The 20,190-nt window shown below is 34.9% G+C and overlaps 1 protein-coding gene across 2 annotated transcripts; it reads left to right on the plus strand.

Annotated features, from left to right (window-relative positions):
* The first annotated feature begins 401 nt into the window (after nucleotides 1-401).
* Nucleotides 402-15,621, plus strand: GNRHR (gonadotropin-releasing hormone receptor). 2 transcript variants are annotated; one of them, XM_011965391.1, is made up of 3 exons: nucleotides 402-964; nucleotides 9,863-10,082; nucleotides 14,210-15,621. In XM_011965391.1, exons 1-3 carry the CDS (start codon nucleotides 443-445, stop codon nucleotides 14,452-14,454), a joined length of 987 nt encoding a protein of 328 aa, XP_011820781.1. In that variant the 5' UTR covers nucleotides 402-442; the 3' UTR covers nucleotides 14,455-15,621. The 2 variants fall into 2 exon arrangements, with proteins under 2 accessions (XP_011820781.1, XP_011820783.1); XM_011965393.1 differs by having other exon boundaries at nucleotides 442-963; nucleotides 9,990-10,082; nucleotides 14,210-14,345.
* Nucleotides 15,622-20,190: the final 4,569 nt, after the last annotated feature.

Below are 20,190 nucleotides of genomic sequence, written 5' to 3' on the forward strand. Positions count from 1 at the left end.
GCATTTTTCTTCATTATCATTCTACATCTGTATATTGGACAGAACACTAACGCTAAATAGTTCTTAGAAAAAAATTTTAAAGTTATTTAAATCATAATATCATGACTGTCTTTTAAATTCAAAATTAGGCTGTGAGTATCCTTCTTCACTTAGGAAGAGTGTTATGAAAGCCAGGCCATCTGCTGAGGTGCTACAGTTACATGTGGCCCTCAGAATGCATTTGGCCTGCTCTGTTTTAGCCCTCTGTTGGATTACCAATACACAAAACAAGTTAACCTTGATCTTTCTCATTAAGTATCTCAGGGACAAAATTTGACATATGTCTAAACCTGTGACGTTTCCATCTAAAGAAGGTAGAAATAAAACAGGACTTTAGATTCGGTTACAATAAAATATCAGATGCGCCACAGACACAAGTCTTGAAGCTCTGTCCTGGGAAAATATGGCAAACAGTGCCTCTCCTGAACAGAATCAAAATCACTGTTCGGTCATCAACAACAGCATCCCACTGATGCAGGGCAACCTCCCCACTCTGACCTTGTCTGGAAAGATCCGAGTGACGGTTACTTTCTTCCTTTTTCTACTCTCTGCGACCTTTAATGCTTCTTTCCTGTTGAAACTTCAGAAGTGGACACAGAAGAAAGAGAAAGGGAAAAAGCTGTCAAGAATGAAGCTGCTCTTGAAACATCTGACCTTAGCCAACCTGTTGGAGACTCTGATTGTCATGCCACTGGATGGGATGTGGAACATTACAGTCCAATGGTATGCTGGAGAGTTCCTCTGCAAAGTTCTCAGTTATCTAAAGCTTTTCTCCATGTATGCCCCAGCTTTCATGATGGTGGTGATCAGCCTGGACCGCTCCCTGGCTATCACGAGGCCCCTAGCTTTGAAAAGCAGCAGCAAGCTCGGACAGTCCATGGTTGGCCTGGCCTGGATCCTCAGTAGTGTCTTTGCAGGACCACAGGTAAGCCATTATACATAAACTTATTTGGATATGGTGATCATAGATTTCCTATCTAAATTTGATATAAGGTCTTATCAAAGGAAGTACTGTATTACCTTTAAGAGTTTGGGCTCTGGAAGTCAGAGAGCGAAGTTTAATTCTGGCTCTGTTCTGTTACCTTGGGCAAATTTCTTAACCTCTCTGGTTTCAGTTCCTTTACTGATAAAATGTAACATGGGGGTTAATGCTTACTTAATACTGCTTTTGTGATGAATAAATAGATAAAGTGGATCACATAATACCTATTACGTAGCAAATGCTTCCCCCCAAAAATTGCGATTCTCAAACTTGACCTTATCTCCATTCTATTCTTCTATTTTTCTTTTTGTTCTGGTTGACATGGCTTTAATGTTTAGTTGAGATAATTTTTAGGAATTATGAAATTTGCCTAGATAGAAAATATTTATAATGTTTCTTATTTAAGGTTTCTTGAGTGGAAATTTTAAGAATTCTGTCACTGCAGCTTAGACAGAATTATTCTTGATTAGTATGTTGCTCTGCAGTTTGCAGCTAAATGGTACTGAATATAGAAGAAAAGTAAGACATCTTGGATGTATGGAAATCCAAATATTTCCCTAAAGTTAACTTGAGTTTTGCTGGAGGCAGCTTATTGAGAAAGCCATATGGCTGACAGAGTAGGCACAGGCCCTCCCCACAGAGGGCAGTATCTTCCCAGGTTGCCTTCATCAGAGGCAGCCCGGTTAACTGACCTGCTGAACCTACCATTTTAACAATCAGATCCCCGAAAAAAGGGACAAATTCTTGAAAATAACAAAGAACATTAATAGCAGATGAACAAGTTTTCTCTTGCATGTAAATGTACTACATGATAAACCCAGGATACAAGGATGTGTCAAGAAATAAATCAGAATTAACTAGGATCCTCCAAAACTTGCCTCTGAAAATGGAAATTTATCTAGACTTTTTAAACGGACCAGATGGTCAAAACAACAACAACAACAAAAAACTGCCATGCAGAATTCACTATATAGCACAAGACACTAGAAAGCTGGATAACTGTTTTATCCCATCAATTTCTCACTTTAATATTTCTTTTGAAAATGTGTGTGTGTCATGATAAGAATAATGGGAAAAACTAAAATGCTTTCATTTTCTGAAGAAAAATTTATGATTTCTTTCACAGTGATGCAATATATAAGAATAACTTTAGCAAACATATCACCTGAAATGAGGTGATTTAGCTAAGGCTTATGCTCTTAAAATTTTCCACATTCTTTCTTAACACTTTCGCACCTGTGCTCCCAGCTACTCGGGAGGTTGGGAGGGAGGTTGAGGTGGGAGGATCACTTGAGCCCAGGAGTTCAAGATCAGACTGGGCAATATAGGGAGGCCCCATATCAACAAATTATAAAACAAAACAAAACAAAACAAAATTAATGCTGGTCATAATGGCATGTACCTGTGGTCTCAGCTACTCGGGAGGCTGAGGTGGGAGAATCGCTTGAGCCTGGGAAGCAGAGGTGGCAGAGAGCCGTGATGCACCACTGCAACTGCACTCTAATCTCAGTGACAGAATGCGACCCTGTCTCAAAAAAGAAAAAAAAAAAGTTTTTGGGAAAGTTTATGTAGGCTCAAATGGCCCAAATGGAGTGGAGTAAAACAAAGACTTTTTAAAAATCTGGCAATGAGGTGATCAGGGGGCTAGGGTGGTATCAAAGATAATTGATAGTAAAAGAGACATTTTAAACAAAATACAAAACTTGACAACAAATTGGATTGAGAGAGTTAATAATAGAGCAGGGGGAAATAAAGTTCCAGTTTTCTTAGCCAAGGAGTTTAAATAGTAAAACCATTGAAATTATCCGGTTGAGAAGGGGAGTATTTGTTTGTCTGCCTATTTGTTTGCAGAAAGGAGAGGGAAGGCAGGCTATGAGAAGTAAAATCATTTGCTTTAGGACATGACTGGTGGCAATATAAGATCTGTGTAAGTACAAGTGTGTGGAAAGTAGTTGGTAATTTGAGATGCTGATGTAGCTTAAAATCCAAACCAGAGTGGAAATAATCCTATTTGCAATAACTGAAGGGCAAACTCACGATTTGATTCTTCTTAGAAGTCTCCTAGAAGCTATAAATGAAATACTACTTTATCAATCCAATTCTTTTCATCTAAGTATTAACAGCAATAATAGAAAGATAATGCCAAATATTTATCTAACTTGATGTAGCAAAAAGAAAATAGGAACTTAATTTTGAATTGTTTAGGAATTTCATGTAATAATCTGACCTCAAATACATTACTAGAGAGATTTATGTGAATATGAGCCACAGAAAATGATGTTATTTCATTTTGTAAAACACATGACTCATCCTTATTTTCAACAACACTTTAAAGTACTTTGCTGAAGCTTCCTGAATAACCTCACATAAGTAATGTTGTTTGATATTTACATTAACTCTATGAAGTAAATAGGAGCTGTGTTATTATACCTACATCACATAAGGGAGCTGAGGTCTAAACCTTTGAAGACAATGGTGTTAAAATCCTTTTCCAATAATTCAAAGTAAGAAACACACACTACATTGAAAATGTGTGTCTCTGTCTGTCTTTCTCTCACACATATAACTGAGAAAAAATTTTGATGAAATAAATATTCTATTCTGTTATATTTCCTTTTTTACTGCTGATTGAAACTCACTACTGAGCATATCTTGCAGTTCAAAAAGCACTGATTTGAAAGGATCCATTGGCATTGCCAGTGTCACGTGCTCTGTTGGACTCATGTTGTCTTATTCTTTTCTTTTATTATGGCTCTCTGCAATCTCTCTGAATGAAAGAGATTTCAATCCCTTAACCAATGTTACATATATTTGATGAAGAATATGAGAGAGAAAGAAGGCTTTTTATTTCTAGACTTTGACACATGATGAGTGTGTCTCATGCTTCACCATGGTCTGTGGATAAGTCCATTGACAAAGGCACATCCTATTGTACCTAATTTATATGAAAAGGGTAACTTTAATTTTCATCCTTTGGTGGACATACTGATTTTCTATTACTTGAGTAATTCATACCTCAGTTGAAAAAAAATCTTAACAAACATGTTGTCACCACTCAGGCCTGGAGATCTGGGAATTTATGACATTTTTGCCTCAGCTCAGAATGACCAAATTTCAAATTGACCTTCCAGATTTTCCACTTTCCTCATTATTAACCTCAGAAGCTATGTTCTGTGATAATTTGGCAGTGCATTCTCAGAAGTTTTAGCATAGTGTGGCATAGAAACTTTCAAATTTTATGCTAGTAATAGAATTCTTTTTAAAAAATTCTATATCACAATGTACCCCATAAATATGTACAATTATTATGTGTCTATTTAAAATCTTTAAAATAAAATACAGTAAAAAAATCCTGTATATAAAAAAGTCCTATACAAAAAGTCCCGCACAAAAAACCATAATGAATGACACAGAAATAAGTGGAGCTGCTCTGGTTAAAATAGAGGTAAAGGAGGACCAGTCCTCCACTTGGCTATTCACTAGCTCCCAGTCACAGTTGCTAAAGACCTCGTATCTCCTTGCAACAGTTCAAAAGGCAAAGGAGATAGTAAAAGTGGCATGAGTATGAGATTCAAATGGAGTTGGGCTCAAATCTCAGTAATACCACCTACCAGCTATGTGACTTTGAGCAAATTACTTACATTTAAAAGAGTAATTATAAAGAATAAGTCATACAATTTATAAAATCACCTAAGACTTTACACCTTAATTTTAATTACTAATTTAATGTTTATTTTTCTTCTTTTCCTTTCTTCCTAAGCCCATTTTTTTCTTCTTACCTTCATAAAAGAGTTTTTGAAGTCAGGAAAGAAAAAGTACAGAAATATGAGTATGGAATTGTTGGTTCTTCAAGAAACTGCAAAAAGAAATACTTATATAAAAGTGGATTATTTCAAATATTTCAAAATTATAGCATGCATTCTGAGTGATTACTAAATTTGGCTAAACTACTCCCTGGTCACAAAGCTATCATACTCACTCTGCAAAACTATACATGCCAGAGCACAGTAATTCAAGTCTTGGAGGTATCGTACATAAAAGTGGGGAAAGAGGGAAAGAAAGAAGGGAAAGGAAGGGAAGGCAAAGGAAGGGAAGGGAAGGGAAGGGAAGGGAGAGAAGGGAAGGGGAGGAAAAAGGAGGAAAGGCAAAAAAGAAAAACAAAGGAGGGAAGGAGGAAATGAAAAAGCAACAAACACCCTGGGATAGCTTTGGTTTAAGACCATCTGTGGTTAGGGTGGTAAATATAAATGGAAGAGAAGACATTTCCTAAATTAGATGTGCCCATATCTACTTATAAATCACATGGTTTCTAATAAGAGTCATTTAATACCACAAGAATTCCAGAGTAGCAGGTTATTTGCAGAAAGAGTTCATAGCTTATCTGTGTTAAGCTTAACACTAGTTTATCTGTGGTAATATAGAGCATCACATATTGACAGCTTTTAAATTATATGGTTAACCCAGGCCTGCGGGCAAGAAATGTGGGCCTCTCCTTCATCCTTAGTGTAAAGATATGCTGTCTGAAGATGTGTGGAGGCTTGCCTTAACACGTAGAGAATTTACTGGTGTAGAATGCACTACTGACATTGGCAAACAGTTTAAATTCAATAAATATTATCACACAGGTACAATATGCCAAACATTGTGCTACAACATAGTATCGTCCTACTAGCAGAAATAACAACAGCAATAATGTTGATGATGATAAATAATGCTTGAGGACATAAATATGTGCCAGGAATTTGGCTAAAAGCTTCTACTTGCTAGGTTCATAGAACAGGCAGTGAATAAATCCATAAATAAGCTTTTACATGCAATATTTCATATAACGCTTCCAACAATCACATAAATTATGTACAATCATTATCTTTATTTTACACATGAAGAAACTAAACCTCCAATATTATATAACATGGCCAAGATTACTGTTTAATAAGTGGACATCTCAGTGTATCAGTATATCTAGTTATCCATATATGGCCATATCCATAGCCAGCTCTTTTAACTGCTACGCTCTACCCACCTCTGCCCACTGAACACTGCAATATTGTCTATTTCCTTTTTACCCATAGGAGGCTGGGGAAGAAAAAGGCAGAAAAAGCTTGAAGTGAAAACTGATGCTTAAAAGACATCAAGAAAAAATATATGATACACATGTATAAATATATAAATGCATGTGGATACATATAAAAATTGTGTACTTCAAGTTTTAATTATAGTAATGGTTAAGATTTATACAGTGCTGTGTTCCAGGCACTATTCCAGGTGCTTTGCATGTATTAACTCATTTATTGTCATGATAGGCCTTAGAGGTAGATATTACTATTTTCTCCATATATAGATGAGGAAACTGAAGCACACATCAGAAGATAATTACCTTTGGATAACACTAGGTAAGGGTGTAATTAGTGTGGGTAAGGTGAGTGTTAAAGATAATATTCCAAGAAGAAATGAACAACTGCAATTGCCTGTGAAAAAAAATGAAAACAGAATATTCTTGTTCATGGCAAAATAAAACAAACACTGATGAGAACCAGGGTCAGGGACAAGAGAGGAGAAACATACCAAAATTAAAGAAATAAAATCCAAGGACAAATGAACAATTAAAAGCAAAGTGGATCTCTATATTAATCATTCAAATGAACATGGTCTTGGAGCACAAAATAAATGGAACTAAGACAGTAGCAAGTTAATTTATGGGCAAGTAAGATTCTGAATTTTTGTATACTTTATTATACCTTTCTTAAAATTTATCGGTCTATCTTGTATTACCTGGATCACATACATTTTATATCTCTACTACCAAATATTAAATTCCTTGATCGAAGGCTATAACTGCTTTATCTTTTATGACAGAGAATGCCAGCTATAGTTAGTTTTACCAAAGAGTTGCTTAAAAAATAAGCATGTGTTAAATAAGATAGCCATTAACTCAATCATAGTACTATGTTTCAAAGTCATTGCTAATTGAAAGTTTCATCATGGCTTTTTTTAAAAACATATTTTTTAAACTATAAATTTTTTTCCAGTTACAAATGAACCAATTTGGACCACACACAACCCATCTTTCTAGAATCTTATAGCAGAACTCACCAAGTTGGTGTGAAAACAGAAAGAACAAGTAATGCCCGAGAGGCCTGAGCAAGAAATATGGACAAACGCAGAAAAAAACCACTGTTTTTCAAATGTGTTAATCTCTCCTCAAAACTAGCATGCAACAACATTATACTTGTGACAAGAACTACTGTCAAACTCCACTCATTGGGCCAGAGACTTTTGTGGTGCTAGCGAAAAACTTGCTCCTCATGTAGCATACTACCTACGCTTGTGATTTCATCAGCCAGTCAGTGATATCATTATGCCTTTAAAACATGAAATATTAAGATGAAAATGTGGCCCAGAGCAGAGAAAAAGTAAAATTCAGGTCATCCGGTTCCAAGTCCAACTGGGATGGTACAGAGAGAAGTAGCTAAAACCTTAAAGAAATATAAGATTCTCGGGTTCTACATGAAGTAACCATTCCAAAGACTTTAACTGACAGCCTTTGTTGGATCTAATTCAAAGCTGAACTTTAAAGAAGGTCAGCTTGCAAAGAATTACAGAAAACTGAAAGGTTCACTTTGTAATGTGGGAAAAAACGTCTGAATCATAAGATAAACTTAGCTGAATGCACTTGTTGGGGGTTCTTGACTGCAGACTGATTGTAAAATTATTAGACGCCCTCTCGTGGGTTAATTTAAAATCATTTTTTCCCCTTGAAGATTAAAAAAGATCTGAAACTAAAAATCAACTTTTCAACTTATTTAACAGGGCCAAGGTTTCTTTCCCTTTTGAGGTGATGGGAATGGGAGCGGAGTATGTCTCTTTTTTAGAAAATAAAGTATCTTTAAAATATTTTATAGTGTTTTTTGTTGGTAGCGTAGAAAAGAATCATGTTTCTTAATACTGTAATTAAAATTAAAATTTTCTAATTCAATCAAAAACTTAAAAAATAACAGAATCCCTCATTTGTTTAAAATAAAAAAATTGTAACATTTTTGTTTGAATTTACTTTCTATCAATTTAAAAATGCTTACACTCTCTTTTCATTTCATTTTAATAGTGTTTCACAGTAAAATGAAAGTTCTCAGGGAAAAAGCTTATAAATAACTAGGTAAGAAGTGTTTACTGAATAGAGAAATAATGAGTAAATGTCCACTAGAATTTATTTTTAAAAACTACTTGTGTAACATTTTCTTAATTGTTAATTCAGTTTGTGTTTTTAAAAGTTGTAGGATAAAGGCTTTTTAAAAATAATTTGACACTCAAAGAAAGGTTACAAGAATCATACAGATTTCTCGGATACCTTCACCCAAATTTTCTCAAATATTAACATTTTACATTTGCTTATTTTATCTTATCTACATTTTCCCAATTGCTTAAAAATAAGTTGTAGACATGATTTTTCTTTACCCCTGAATACTTCGAAGTGTGTTTAAGGCCTCTTACACACAGCCAAAGTAATGATTGTCAAAATAAAAAATAAATTTAACATTGATATATTACCACTATTTAATTTATATGTTCTATTCAGAGCCCATAAGTTGTTCCAGTTTAATTTTTGCCCTTTTAACAAAAGAAAATCCAAGATTATGTGGTGGATTTAGTTGCATACCTCTTTAGTATTCTTATAGCTGGAACCATTTCTCAGTCTTTCTTTGTGTTTCGTGATATTGACATTTTTGGAGAGTGCAAACCAGTCATTTTGTAAAATGTCTCTCAGTTGGGATTTGTCCTCTCAAGGTTAGATTCAGGTTATACACTTTAAGCAAAAATACCAAATTAGTGATGCTCAGTTCTCAATGCATTACATAAGGAGACAGACATTGTCAATGGGTCCTATTATTGGCAATGTTAACATACTTATCTAGATATTTCTCTTCTGTAGAGTGATTATTTTATTCCTTATAATGAATAAGTATCCTGCAGACTGATACTTTGAGATTTTGTAAATATCCTGTTCTCCTCAAAGTTCCACCCACTATTTTTACCAGCTATTGATGACTCTTGCTGTAATCACTTATTATAGTGATTACCAAATGTTAATCACTAATTCTGTTTATTCCTTTTCATTTATTAGTTGGTATTCTACATTATGGAAGAGGTTTTTTTCCCCCATTTATTTGTTGTTTTTGTTATTTTGTAATTTTTACAAGTATGGGCTCATGGATCCTTACTTTATTCAATAGTTTATCATTCTTTTAGATCAGTTTCTTTTTTGTATTTTAATGCTTAAACTGCCCCAGATTTGGCAAGTGGAAGCTCTTTTCAGCTGGTTCCTCGGTTGTTTTTTTGTTTGCTTTTTGTTTTGACATGTTCCATCTTTCTTTGAGCAACTGTCTCTTCATGTCTTGTGACCATTTCTTAAAATGTCATTTTAATAGGGTTTCTGTCTCTAAAATAAAATTTAAATATGTATTTTGGGGGGTACATTCTAAGTGCCAGACACAGTTATAGTTACTGCAGATATAACTTATGAGCAAAATCACTTGCGAAAAGTTTACTCAGCATAATTGTACTGGAAACTGAAATACAAACAACATTTAAATCCTTGAAAGATGATTATTCTTCAAGGTTGAAATAATTGCTAAAAATCCAAAATCTTGTAGATCTATTGACACTTACCCAAACATATTTTAAGTAAATAGTCACATGACTTTTCATAGAAACATCAGAAATACAATACTAAGGAACTTAGAAATTGCTTTAGGTAACATGCTAGAAGGCTAGCGGAGTACCAAAGAGAAAACTTTCAAATACCATTTGGTAAAAAGTAACATAGCTTTTTATTGTCTCATACAGTTATACATCTTCAGGATGATTCATCTAGCAGACAGCTCCGGACAGACAAAAGTTTTCTCTCAATGTGTAACACACTGCAGTTTTCCACAATGGTGGCATCAAGCATTTTATAACTTTTTCACCTTCGGCTGCCTCTTCATCATCCCTCTTCTCATCATGCTGATCTGCAATGCAAAAATCATCTTCACCCTGACACGGGTCCTTCATCAGGATCCCCACAGTATGTATTCCTTAGATTTAGTGTCATTTGTGGGCAGTTTTTCAACAGTGATACTCAACACAGAGTGGCATGAACTATGTGCCAGATACTGTTCTAAGCAGTTTGTATATACTAGCTCATTTAATATTCACAATCACCCCATAAGGTAACATTTTTATTATGCTTTTATCATCCTCAATTTACAGATAAGGTAACTTAGTATCTTCTGCTGTTCTACATTTGCATCATGAAATTAAAGAAGAATTAATGATTATTCCATTAAGACCCAGGATAAGCATTGGCAAATGGTTTCTGCTGGGTAGCAAGTACAAATTGTGATATCTAGACTATAGAAAAGTACAACCTGTTAAATGCTATCCAATAAACTAGCTAAAGTAAGCTGTTTCATTTTATATTCAAATCCCCTATATTTATACAATGTAAACTATGCACATTTGTGTGTATGTTAATATGCGAAATATTATTGACTATGTAATTGATGATTTCATTCAAAACTTCACACATGTGTTTGTACCTTTTTTGCTTTAGTAAAATGGTGCATTCCCAAAAATAAAGTATATATTTATGAAATAAACATTGTTATGTTGGCATGACATCCAAAAGACATGTTATCAATGACATAGTACATAAGTTATATCTGGTACAACTTAACGGGGAAATCATCTTAACTATTACAGCATGAATAGTCTCAGTAGGTATTTTCTTTTTTTTTTTTTTTTTTGAGACGGAGTCTCGCTCTGTCGCCCAGGCTGGAGTGCAGTGGCCGGATCTCAGCTCATTGCAAGCTCCGCCTCCCGGGTTCACGCCATTCTCCCGCCTCAGCCTCCCGAGTAGCTGGGACTACAGGCGCCCGCCACCTCGCCCGGCTAGTTTTTTGTATTTTTTTTTTAGTAGAGACGGGGTTTCACCGTGTCAGCCAGGATGGTCTCGATCTCCTGACCTCGTGATCCGCCCATCTCGGCCTCCCAAAGTGCTGGGATTACAGGCTTGAGCCACCGCGCCCGGCCTCAGTAGGTATTTTCAAAAGAAAATATTCATGGTGATGCTTTCTAATAGGGAATTGGGCAGTTTTCACCTGCCAGCACAAAATGGTATTTAATATTTCCAAAAAAGTATACTGCAAAAACAATTTGCCTTCAAAATCTTATCTTGAGAGATTCCATTTTATAAGTGATATCTAAGAAGGGTAGAGGGAAAATAAGAAGGTGAATCTCAAATAGGAGTTAATCTGAAGAAATATTAGCAGTACATAAGCAGAAAAACAAAAAAAGCAGAGGCAGGAAGCCATAACTATTACGAACACATTTATTTATTATTTTATTTATTTGATTAATACATACTGACTACTCAGCGTTGCTGGAAACTGTGCTAGGTGGGGATACCATGGTGAATAAGAAAAATCTAGTAAGTATCCTGCTTTCATGGAGACTACAGTCTAGCAGAAAAGTCATAAACAATAAATCAATTATCGACTGTGATGATGTTTCAAAAGAAGAAAAAGCATGACATGTTGTGGTTGTCTTGATATTTTTTCATTTTCAGTCACTTGCTAAGCCAAGATGATTTTCTGAATTTTAAATGGATGTGTCACCAAAGTTTACAGGTATTGAGGATTAAATGAATAGTGTGTGAAGGTCAGGTGCGGTGGCTCATGCCTGTAATCCCAGTACTGTGGGAGGCCGAGGCGGGTGGATCACCTGAGGTCAGGAGTTCGAGGCCAGCCTGACCAATACGATGAAACCTGTCTCTACCAAAAACACAAAAATTAGCCGGGTGTGGTGGCACATGCCTGTAGTCCCAGCTACTCAGGAGGTTGAGGCAGGAGAATCGCTTGAACCCGGAGGCAAAGGTTGCAGTGAGCCGAGATTGCATCATTGCACTCCAGCCTGGGCAGCAAGAGCGAAACTCTGTCTGAAAAAAAAAAAAATGAATAGTATGTGAAAAGAGCAAAGCCTCTAGCAAGGCACAGAGTAAATAGTAATTAGTTTTGTCTCCCAAAAATCCATAATCAGTCTGTATTTAATAAATTACTTTAATATTTCTAGACAAAAAATAATTTCATAATTAAAACAGCATGCAGGTAAATGTTTTCCTCTATATGTCCACTCTTTGGTGACCAATTAATAAGAAATTTCAAAATGACTATTTCTGAATAGCATTATCTGTTTCCCTCAAAAAAAAAAAATAGTATGTGAAGAGTATTTCTTACTTAACACAGAAGTTCTCTATTATGAAATACAAGAACAGATTTTGAGCACTTCAGAATTGCACCTTTTTACCTTTAAGAACTAAGTTCAAAATTTCAGGTAGGCAGCCTGACTGTAAAAAGTCAGTAATTCCATTAATTTCCAGCAAATTTCTTCACAAGTGTAACCTATGAACTTTAAAGGCTCTATTAATATGAAAAGTGAAATTATTTCAGCTATCATAGAAAGAAGCACACAGTTGAGATAGATAATTTGGGGTAGTACACTTTCATCCACACATGATACTTACTATCCTTAGTATCAAAGATACTCAGTGAACATAATTTTGTTTTGAAGTCAGAATTCACAAAGCAAACAAAAATATAGAGTGAGGAAAGGACATCCTATTCAACAAATGGTGCTGGGATAATTGGCTAGCCATGTGTAGAAGAATGAAACTGGATCCTCATCTCTCACCTTATACAAAAATCAACTCAAGATGAATCAAAGACTGAAATCTAAGACCTGAAACCATAAAGATTCTAGAAGATAACATTGGAAACCCTTTGAGACATTGGCTTAGGCAAAGAGTTCATGACTAACAGCCCAAAAGCAAATGCAACAAAAACAAAGATACATAGATGGTACTTAATTAAACTAAAAAGCTTCTGCACAGCAAAAGAAATAATCAGTAAGTTAACAGACGACCCACAGAGTGGGAGAAAATCTTCACAATCTGTACTTCTGACAAAGGACTAATCCCAGAATCTACAGAGAACTCAAACAAATCAGCAAGAAGAAAACAAACAATACTATCAAATAGACATGAATAGACAATTCTCAAAAGAAGATATACAAATGGCCAAGAAGCATAGGGGAAAATGCTCAACCTCACTAATGATCAGGGAAATGCAAATCAAAACCACAGTGTGATACCACCTCACTCCTGCAAGAATGGCCATAATCAAAAAATCAAAAAATAATAGATGTTTGCAGGGATGCAGTGAAAAGGGAACACTTCTACACTGTTGGTGGGAATGTTAACTAGTGCAACCACCATGGAAAACAGTGTGGAGATTCCTTAAAGAACTAAAAGTAGAACCATCGTTTGATCCAGCAATCCCACTACTAGGTATCTACCCGGGGGGGAAAATGGCATTATATGAAAAAGATACTTGCATAGGAATGTTTACAGCAGCACAGTTTGCAATTGTAAAAATATAGAACCAGCCCAAATGCCCATCAATCAATGAATGTATAAAAATATGTGGTATATATGTACTATAGAATACTGCTCAGTGATAAAAAAGGAATGAAATAATGGCATTTGCAGCAACCTGGATGGAATTGGAGACTATTATTCTAAGTGAAGTAACTCAGGAATAGAAAACCAAACATCATATGTTCTCATTCATATGTGGAAGCTAAGCTATGATGATGCAAAGGCATAACGATGATACACTGAACTTTGGAAACTAAGGGGGGATGGCAAGGGATAAAAGACTAGACATTTGGTACAGCATACACAGAGATCTCAGAACTCACCACCGAAGAACTTTTCATGTAGCCAAACACCATCAGCCCACCAAAAAAACCTATTAAAATAAAAAAAAATATTTTTTTTAAAAAGAATTCAACTGAGCTCAACCTCATCTACTCTCTTAAATTTATATGTTAAGAGTTTGAGTATCCCATACTTCAAATTCAGATTAGTTTGGCAGAAATAGGAGCACTATCGTCTTCAATATTTTCTATTCATTATGTGACATAGTGGAAAACTCTCATTAAAACATGCTTTTCAAACAAATTATTATTATTTAAAATACTGGAAATTCTCTCCCATTGATTAAGTTGAATTAGTGATGCTGTTTTCCTTTTTGTCCACTTTGGTTTCGTGAGAAAACTGATCTTTAAACACCTGCTCTTTTCTCTATCCAATAGAACTACAACTGAATCAGTCCAAGAACAATATACCAAGAGCACGGCTGAAGACTCTAAAAATGACAGTTGCATTTGCCACTTCATTCACTGTCTGCTGGACTCCCTACTATGTCCTAGGAATTTGGTATTGGTTTGATCCTGAAATGTTAAACAGGGTGTCAGACCCAGTAAATCACTTCTTCTTTCTCTTTGCCTTTTTAAACCCATGCTTTGATCCACTTATCTATGGATATTTTTCTCTGTGATTGATAGACTACACAAGAAGTCATATGAAGAAGGGTAAGGTCATGAATCTCTCCATCTGGGAATATCAACACAAATGTTAGAGCATGTTTACATACAAACAAAGCAGGATTTACACTTAAGTTGTCATTCTTTTAGAACCTCCATTTTCAGAGCCTCAATTATTAAGGAAAAATCTTCAGGAAAAATGCTAAAATATTTTCTTGTCATCATCAACTTCTAAATTAATCTCTGCCTTTTCTGACCTCATATAACACATTATGTAGGTTTCTTATCACTTTCTCTTCACATAATAATGTACAAATATTTAAAATACCTGCAGCCTAAGGCACAAGAATGCCAAAAAATCAAAGGCGAGAAACCACAACACAGGTCTAAACTCTGCATGCTTTGGTGAGTTTTTCTCCAAAAGGGGCATATTAGCAATTAGAGTTTTATGCTATATAGTACATAGAGCACAGAGCCCCTTGCCCATAAGATCAACTTTCCCTCCTGTAGTTAAAACGAAAAAAAAAAAAAAACAAATGGATCTGTTTTTCTCTTTGGCTTCAAAAGCATTCCGACATTTGGAGGAGTCAGTCACCAACCCCACCAACCACTCCACCAACCTGATAAGACCATGAGTAGTTCTCCTTCATCCTATTTATGTGGTACAGGTTGTGAAGTGCCTCTATATAAAGGGAAATTTTAGAGGGGTTAGGATTTGGACAGGGGTTTAGAACATTCCTCTCTAGGCTGTATAGTCTATGGAGTTTGTGGCAATTAACTGCCGTAAAATAACAATGTTTCCAAATTCAACTAAGAAAATACTCATACTGAGTATGCTCTATGCATAATACGCCCTCTATTTTAATAATGTGAAGAATTTTTTGTCTATCCCCTGATCTCACTAAATCCATATTTCGTAAATAACTGAGAAAAATGAAAACAAAATTAAGCAAATGCACAAGCAAAAAGATGCTTGATACATAAAAGGAACTCTGGAGAGAAAACTACAGCTTCAGTCTGTACAGATCAAAGAAGACAGAGCGTGTTGGGGGAAGGAGGGAAAGATCTTGATGCAGGGTTTCTTAACCTGCAGTCTATGCACAACGCTATATTTCCATGTAATATTTTTATTTCCCTCCTATTTGTATTATTTTGTGCATTTAAAAAACACAATCTTAAGGGGATAGACTAGACTGCCACAGCAGCCCGTGGCACAACTAACACCTACTGATATTCACATTGAATAGTATGGTTTCCAAAATATGTCTGCACAACAAGACCTCTTTATATAATTCAGGCTTGTGTCTATTTCTTCTATGAAAAATGGGAAGGGATGAAAATAATGGGAGTATAATACCCATTTAATGTGAAAAACATGATAAGAGTCTTAGAAGAAATTAAGCTATTCAACATTTTTTAAATAGGTAAGATACTATCATATTTACATGAGCTATGTAGTGCCACACAAAAGATGAAATGTAATTTCTAAATACTCCAGGTGTGTGGTATTGTGGAAAGTAAATTGCCAACTAATGGTAAGTCCTTTCTTTCTTTGATTTTCTCCTCTCATACTTCAGTTTTACAGTGTTGAGTTGTTGTTTGTTTCACATCCTACCTTATTTTCCATTCTGTCTCAATTGAACTCCCTCTGCGTACTCACTCTTTCATTCATAGCTTCTTTTTCATTAAACTCGTACCTTTAATTAACCAATTCATGGTCCAGTTCTACAGTTGAATTGGACAAGGCTAAAATTCTGTAGTGTGCTAAAATGCTCAAAGTTGGCATGTATACTCATTCTAAGATTTTATAGTTCTCGTAGATAACACAGGGATGTAGATAAGTTGAAACAAAACCAATGTTCTCTAAGTCTCTATCATATACGTTTTCCTTAACTGATAATTCTTACTTCTGGGATTTAAAAGCAAAAATAACACACTTGTACAGATACAGTCTAAGGGCTTTATCACACACAAGTTTAATGAATGTATCTCAGCTTGGTTCTTCTTGTGTGCTCATGGATCTCTCTTAGGAATTGCCTCGAGCATATTTTTTTACACATTAACTGAAGGGCTATTCAAAATCTTGACTCAGGGGTTCTTAACCTACATTCCATGCAAAAAAAAATATATATATATACACACACACACACATATATATATAGAGAGAGAGAGAGTTGTATTTTTTAATTTTAGTCCTATTTGTATTATTTTATGCATTTAAAAACACAATCCTGAGAGGGATGGACCAGACTGCCACAGCAGCTCATAGCACAAAAAAAGGTTAAGAAGTCCTAGTTGACTTTGTATATACATAAAAAAGTCTATTACAGTAAAAATATAACAGAATCTATTCATCAGTTTATATGCAAACATAAAAATGTAAATATTGAAACAAGATTGCTTCAATATGCTTATTGTTTTCAAACCAAGAAACTCTCTTAAGGTTCAATATGTAATAAAAAACATAACAGAAATAATTATTCTATATGAATTTTGTGGTCCATAAATTATAATGTATAATTATATATTATAATGTAATGTATAAACTAAAATTTATAGCACAAAAGAAAAATATGGCTTTGAAATTAAAGATAATCCACTCAACAGACAATATTTCATATTTGATACTACAATCATTTATTTTATGTCTTATTATAATAAAAGGTGAGGACTCCTTGTAAAAAAGGAAATGTTCTACAGAGTCAGTCTAACACATCAGATATTTGAGATTCTATCTTTGTTTCTCTTCCTTAGCTTATAAAACTAGTTAAAAATGGAATTTCTTTTAGCAATTCAGTTTAGTACAGGAGTGACATTAATGACAGTAAATTTAACAAAGTCTACATTAGTTCAATTTAAGCCTATTCAATAGAAATATAGTAGCTAAAAAAATACTCTGGGGAAGGTACCACAAACATTATCTACCAGGGAACATAGCATAAGTGAGTTTGAAATTTCCTGAGAGTGACCTTGTCTTAGAACTTAGGTGGGAGTCATAAACAGATAATATTTTTAGGCAGTTAAAATACTTCTAGAACTCCATCTATTTTACCTGTGGTCCACTTTCCTACATTGAACCAATGCCTTGGGCTTTTCTAATTACTATACATTGTGCTTATATGAATAAAAGAAATTTTAAAAGAAAAAAACAGATTCAATCTAATCTTGCTTATTTTTATGATTATTAGGAATCAAGTTTAAAACAATTAGTCTAACTTTAAAAGTTATATAAAATGTATGCATAGTAGCAATAGATAAATATATACAAAAACTGTTAATATAATTATCTACGTGATTTCTTAAAAATCTCTTCCTTGTGAATTCCTGTAATTCCAAATTACCAAAATAAACTCATATTGTGCGTGTATTAAGACAAAACAGAATAAAGGTTACATGTGTGTGTGTTTGTCTGACTTTTATTTTATACATCATTGTTTCTATTAGGAGGGGTTCTGTTGTAAGGAATAAAAATGTCAAACTAGAAGTGGCATTTTTCCATCTCATGTTATAGGATGTCCAGAGGTAGGCATGCAGAATCAGTTAAGTCAGAGCTTCGATTCAGCTTCTCTGATTATACTAGGCTTTCTTTTTTCTGACTAGAAGTTGGCTGTCACCATTCTAGGGGTCAAAGGCAGAAGGAAAAGGTCACTTCTCATTATGAATCTCTCTTTCCCATAACTCTCAGTACTTCCCCTTAAATTGGCTAGAACTGGGACACATGACTGACCCTAAACAAATCACTAGCAAAGAAGATTACCCTGAACACTTTAAGGGAATAATTTGTCTTGTGGGACAGGGCTCCATTTCTGTGAACACTTAGCAATCTGATAACTAAAAAAAATTGAAGGCTTTTTCTATTTTTTTATTTTTGGGATAGGGAGGAAGAAGAAAGGAAAAGAGACCTTTTTCTGACCTTTTTGGTCAGAAAACTGCAGTACCGGCCACAATCACCAATTAACTTTTCAAAACAAAATTTAGACTATATGTGCCACAAATTTAAGTAGCACATAACTTAAATACAATGCAAAAAACTAAAAGAAGCTCTGAAACACAATGATTGCACAATAAATGCTGCTCTAAGGGAAAGGAATGGATTTTCATTGTTTTTCATAAATTAAATCCACATATGTTAAACTCTAGTGGTTAGAATCTTTATCTGATGTATAGTGGGTAGGCTCTGCCTGATTACTTAGTTTCTTGGGAACTCTTGGCTCCTGTTTTTTTCTTCATTTATTTATAACTAGTTCATTGGATAAGAATGTTGACATGTTTTAAAATCCTGGTCATCACTTCAGATTCAGAGAACAATTATCAAGTAAGTTAATAAATAAATGCCAACTTGAAATGGATTTCCTATAAAGCTCATGAAACTTAATTTCCAAATTCCTCACTTATTTCAGTCCACTCTTGGGGCCCTGGAAAATATGTTTTCACGTGGTCACATGTTTTTATAAAATCCACAACAAAAAAAAATTTTAGTTGCAATTGGTTAAGACTATCTCTTTCCACTCTCACTTTCCTTCTGTCACCCTTCCCCTGAAATGAAGTGGTATTGAGATGGCCATGTGTGTTTTTGGGACCCAGCCAAGGGGAATTTGAATTAAGAATATCTTTAGATTGACTCTAGAGGGATAGTGAGTGATTCCTGGTCGCTTTCATGTTATGCTAGGTCATTGCTAACCATTGCAAGAAACTTCCAGGTATAACACTAGAAAAAATACCTACTATAGTGACTTACCTGGCATAGTGACAGGAAAGTGTAGGGCTAGAGGTCATATCATGATATGAATGTGTCTAGACATATGGCAACAGAACTATGTAAGTGGTGAGAAGAAAACAAAATGTACAGAAGCTTCTCCGTGGAAAATTATTGTACATGTACACCCAAAGGTGATTCCCAATAAGGTATACTCTTATATAATCCCCTTTCTTGGAGCATGATTGGAACCTGTGACTTGCTTTCCATCATATTTTGCCTACGGCAAATTAATAAGATGTCATTCCTTGATCAAGTTATGTTAGCAAGCAAAGGTGCTAGGATATCAGTATTGTGATTACATTACGTTATATAAGACTATCTTAGCAAACTGAAGTGAGAAATTCGCCCTTAAGCAAACAGCCATATTGTAAAATGCCTTTGCAGAGAGCTATGTGGCAGAGAACTGTGGACAGCCTCTAGGACCTGAGGGCAGCCCCCAATGGACAGCTAGTAACAAGCTAGGGCCTTCAGTCAGACAGAGAAATGAATTCTTCCAGCATCCTGAAAAAGCCTACAAGTGGATTCTTCCTTAGTCAAACCTCCAGATAAGCATACAGTCTGGCAAGCACCTTGATTATAATCCAGTGAAACCCTGAGCAAAAGACTCAGTTTGTAGCTGGACTCCTCACTCATACAAGCTGTGAGATAAACATGATGTATTGTTTTAAGACTCGAAGTTTGTGGTGATCTGTTATGCAACAATAGCAAACTAATATACTTAGTAGGAAAAGCATAAAGCATAAGGAAAAGATTTGATCCTTATCAAATCCTAGTCAAAATGGAAATTCTCTCTTTTCAGAAGTATACTGAACAATGCAGCAGCATATACAACTATAAACCCCTCTACATTTTTTTCTTTTGATTGGAAATGTACAAGATTTATGAGAATTCCTGTGCTTCTAGGGCACAAAACCATGGCGGTACTAAAAACAGCAAGTACATCTTTTTTATGCATTGCAATGTGTCAGATTTCATGCTAGGATGTCATTAG

Source organism: Mandrillus leucophaeus, unplaced genomic scaffold, assembly GCF_000951045.1.
Source record: "Mandrillus leucophaeus isolate KB7577 unplaced genomic scaffold, Mleu.le_1.0 Scaffold722, whole genome shotgun sequence".
NCBI lineage: Eukaryota > Metazoa > Chordata > Mammalia > Primates > Cercopithecidae > Mandrillus > Mandrillus leucophaeus.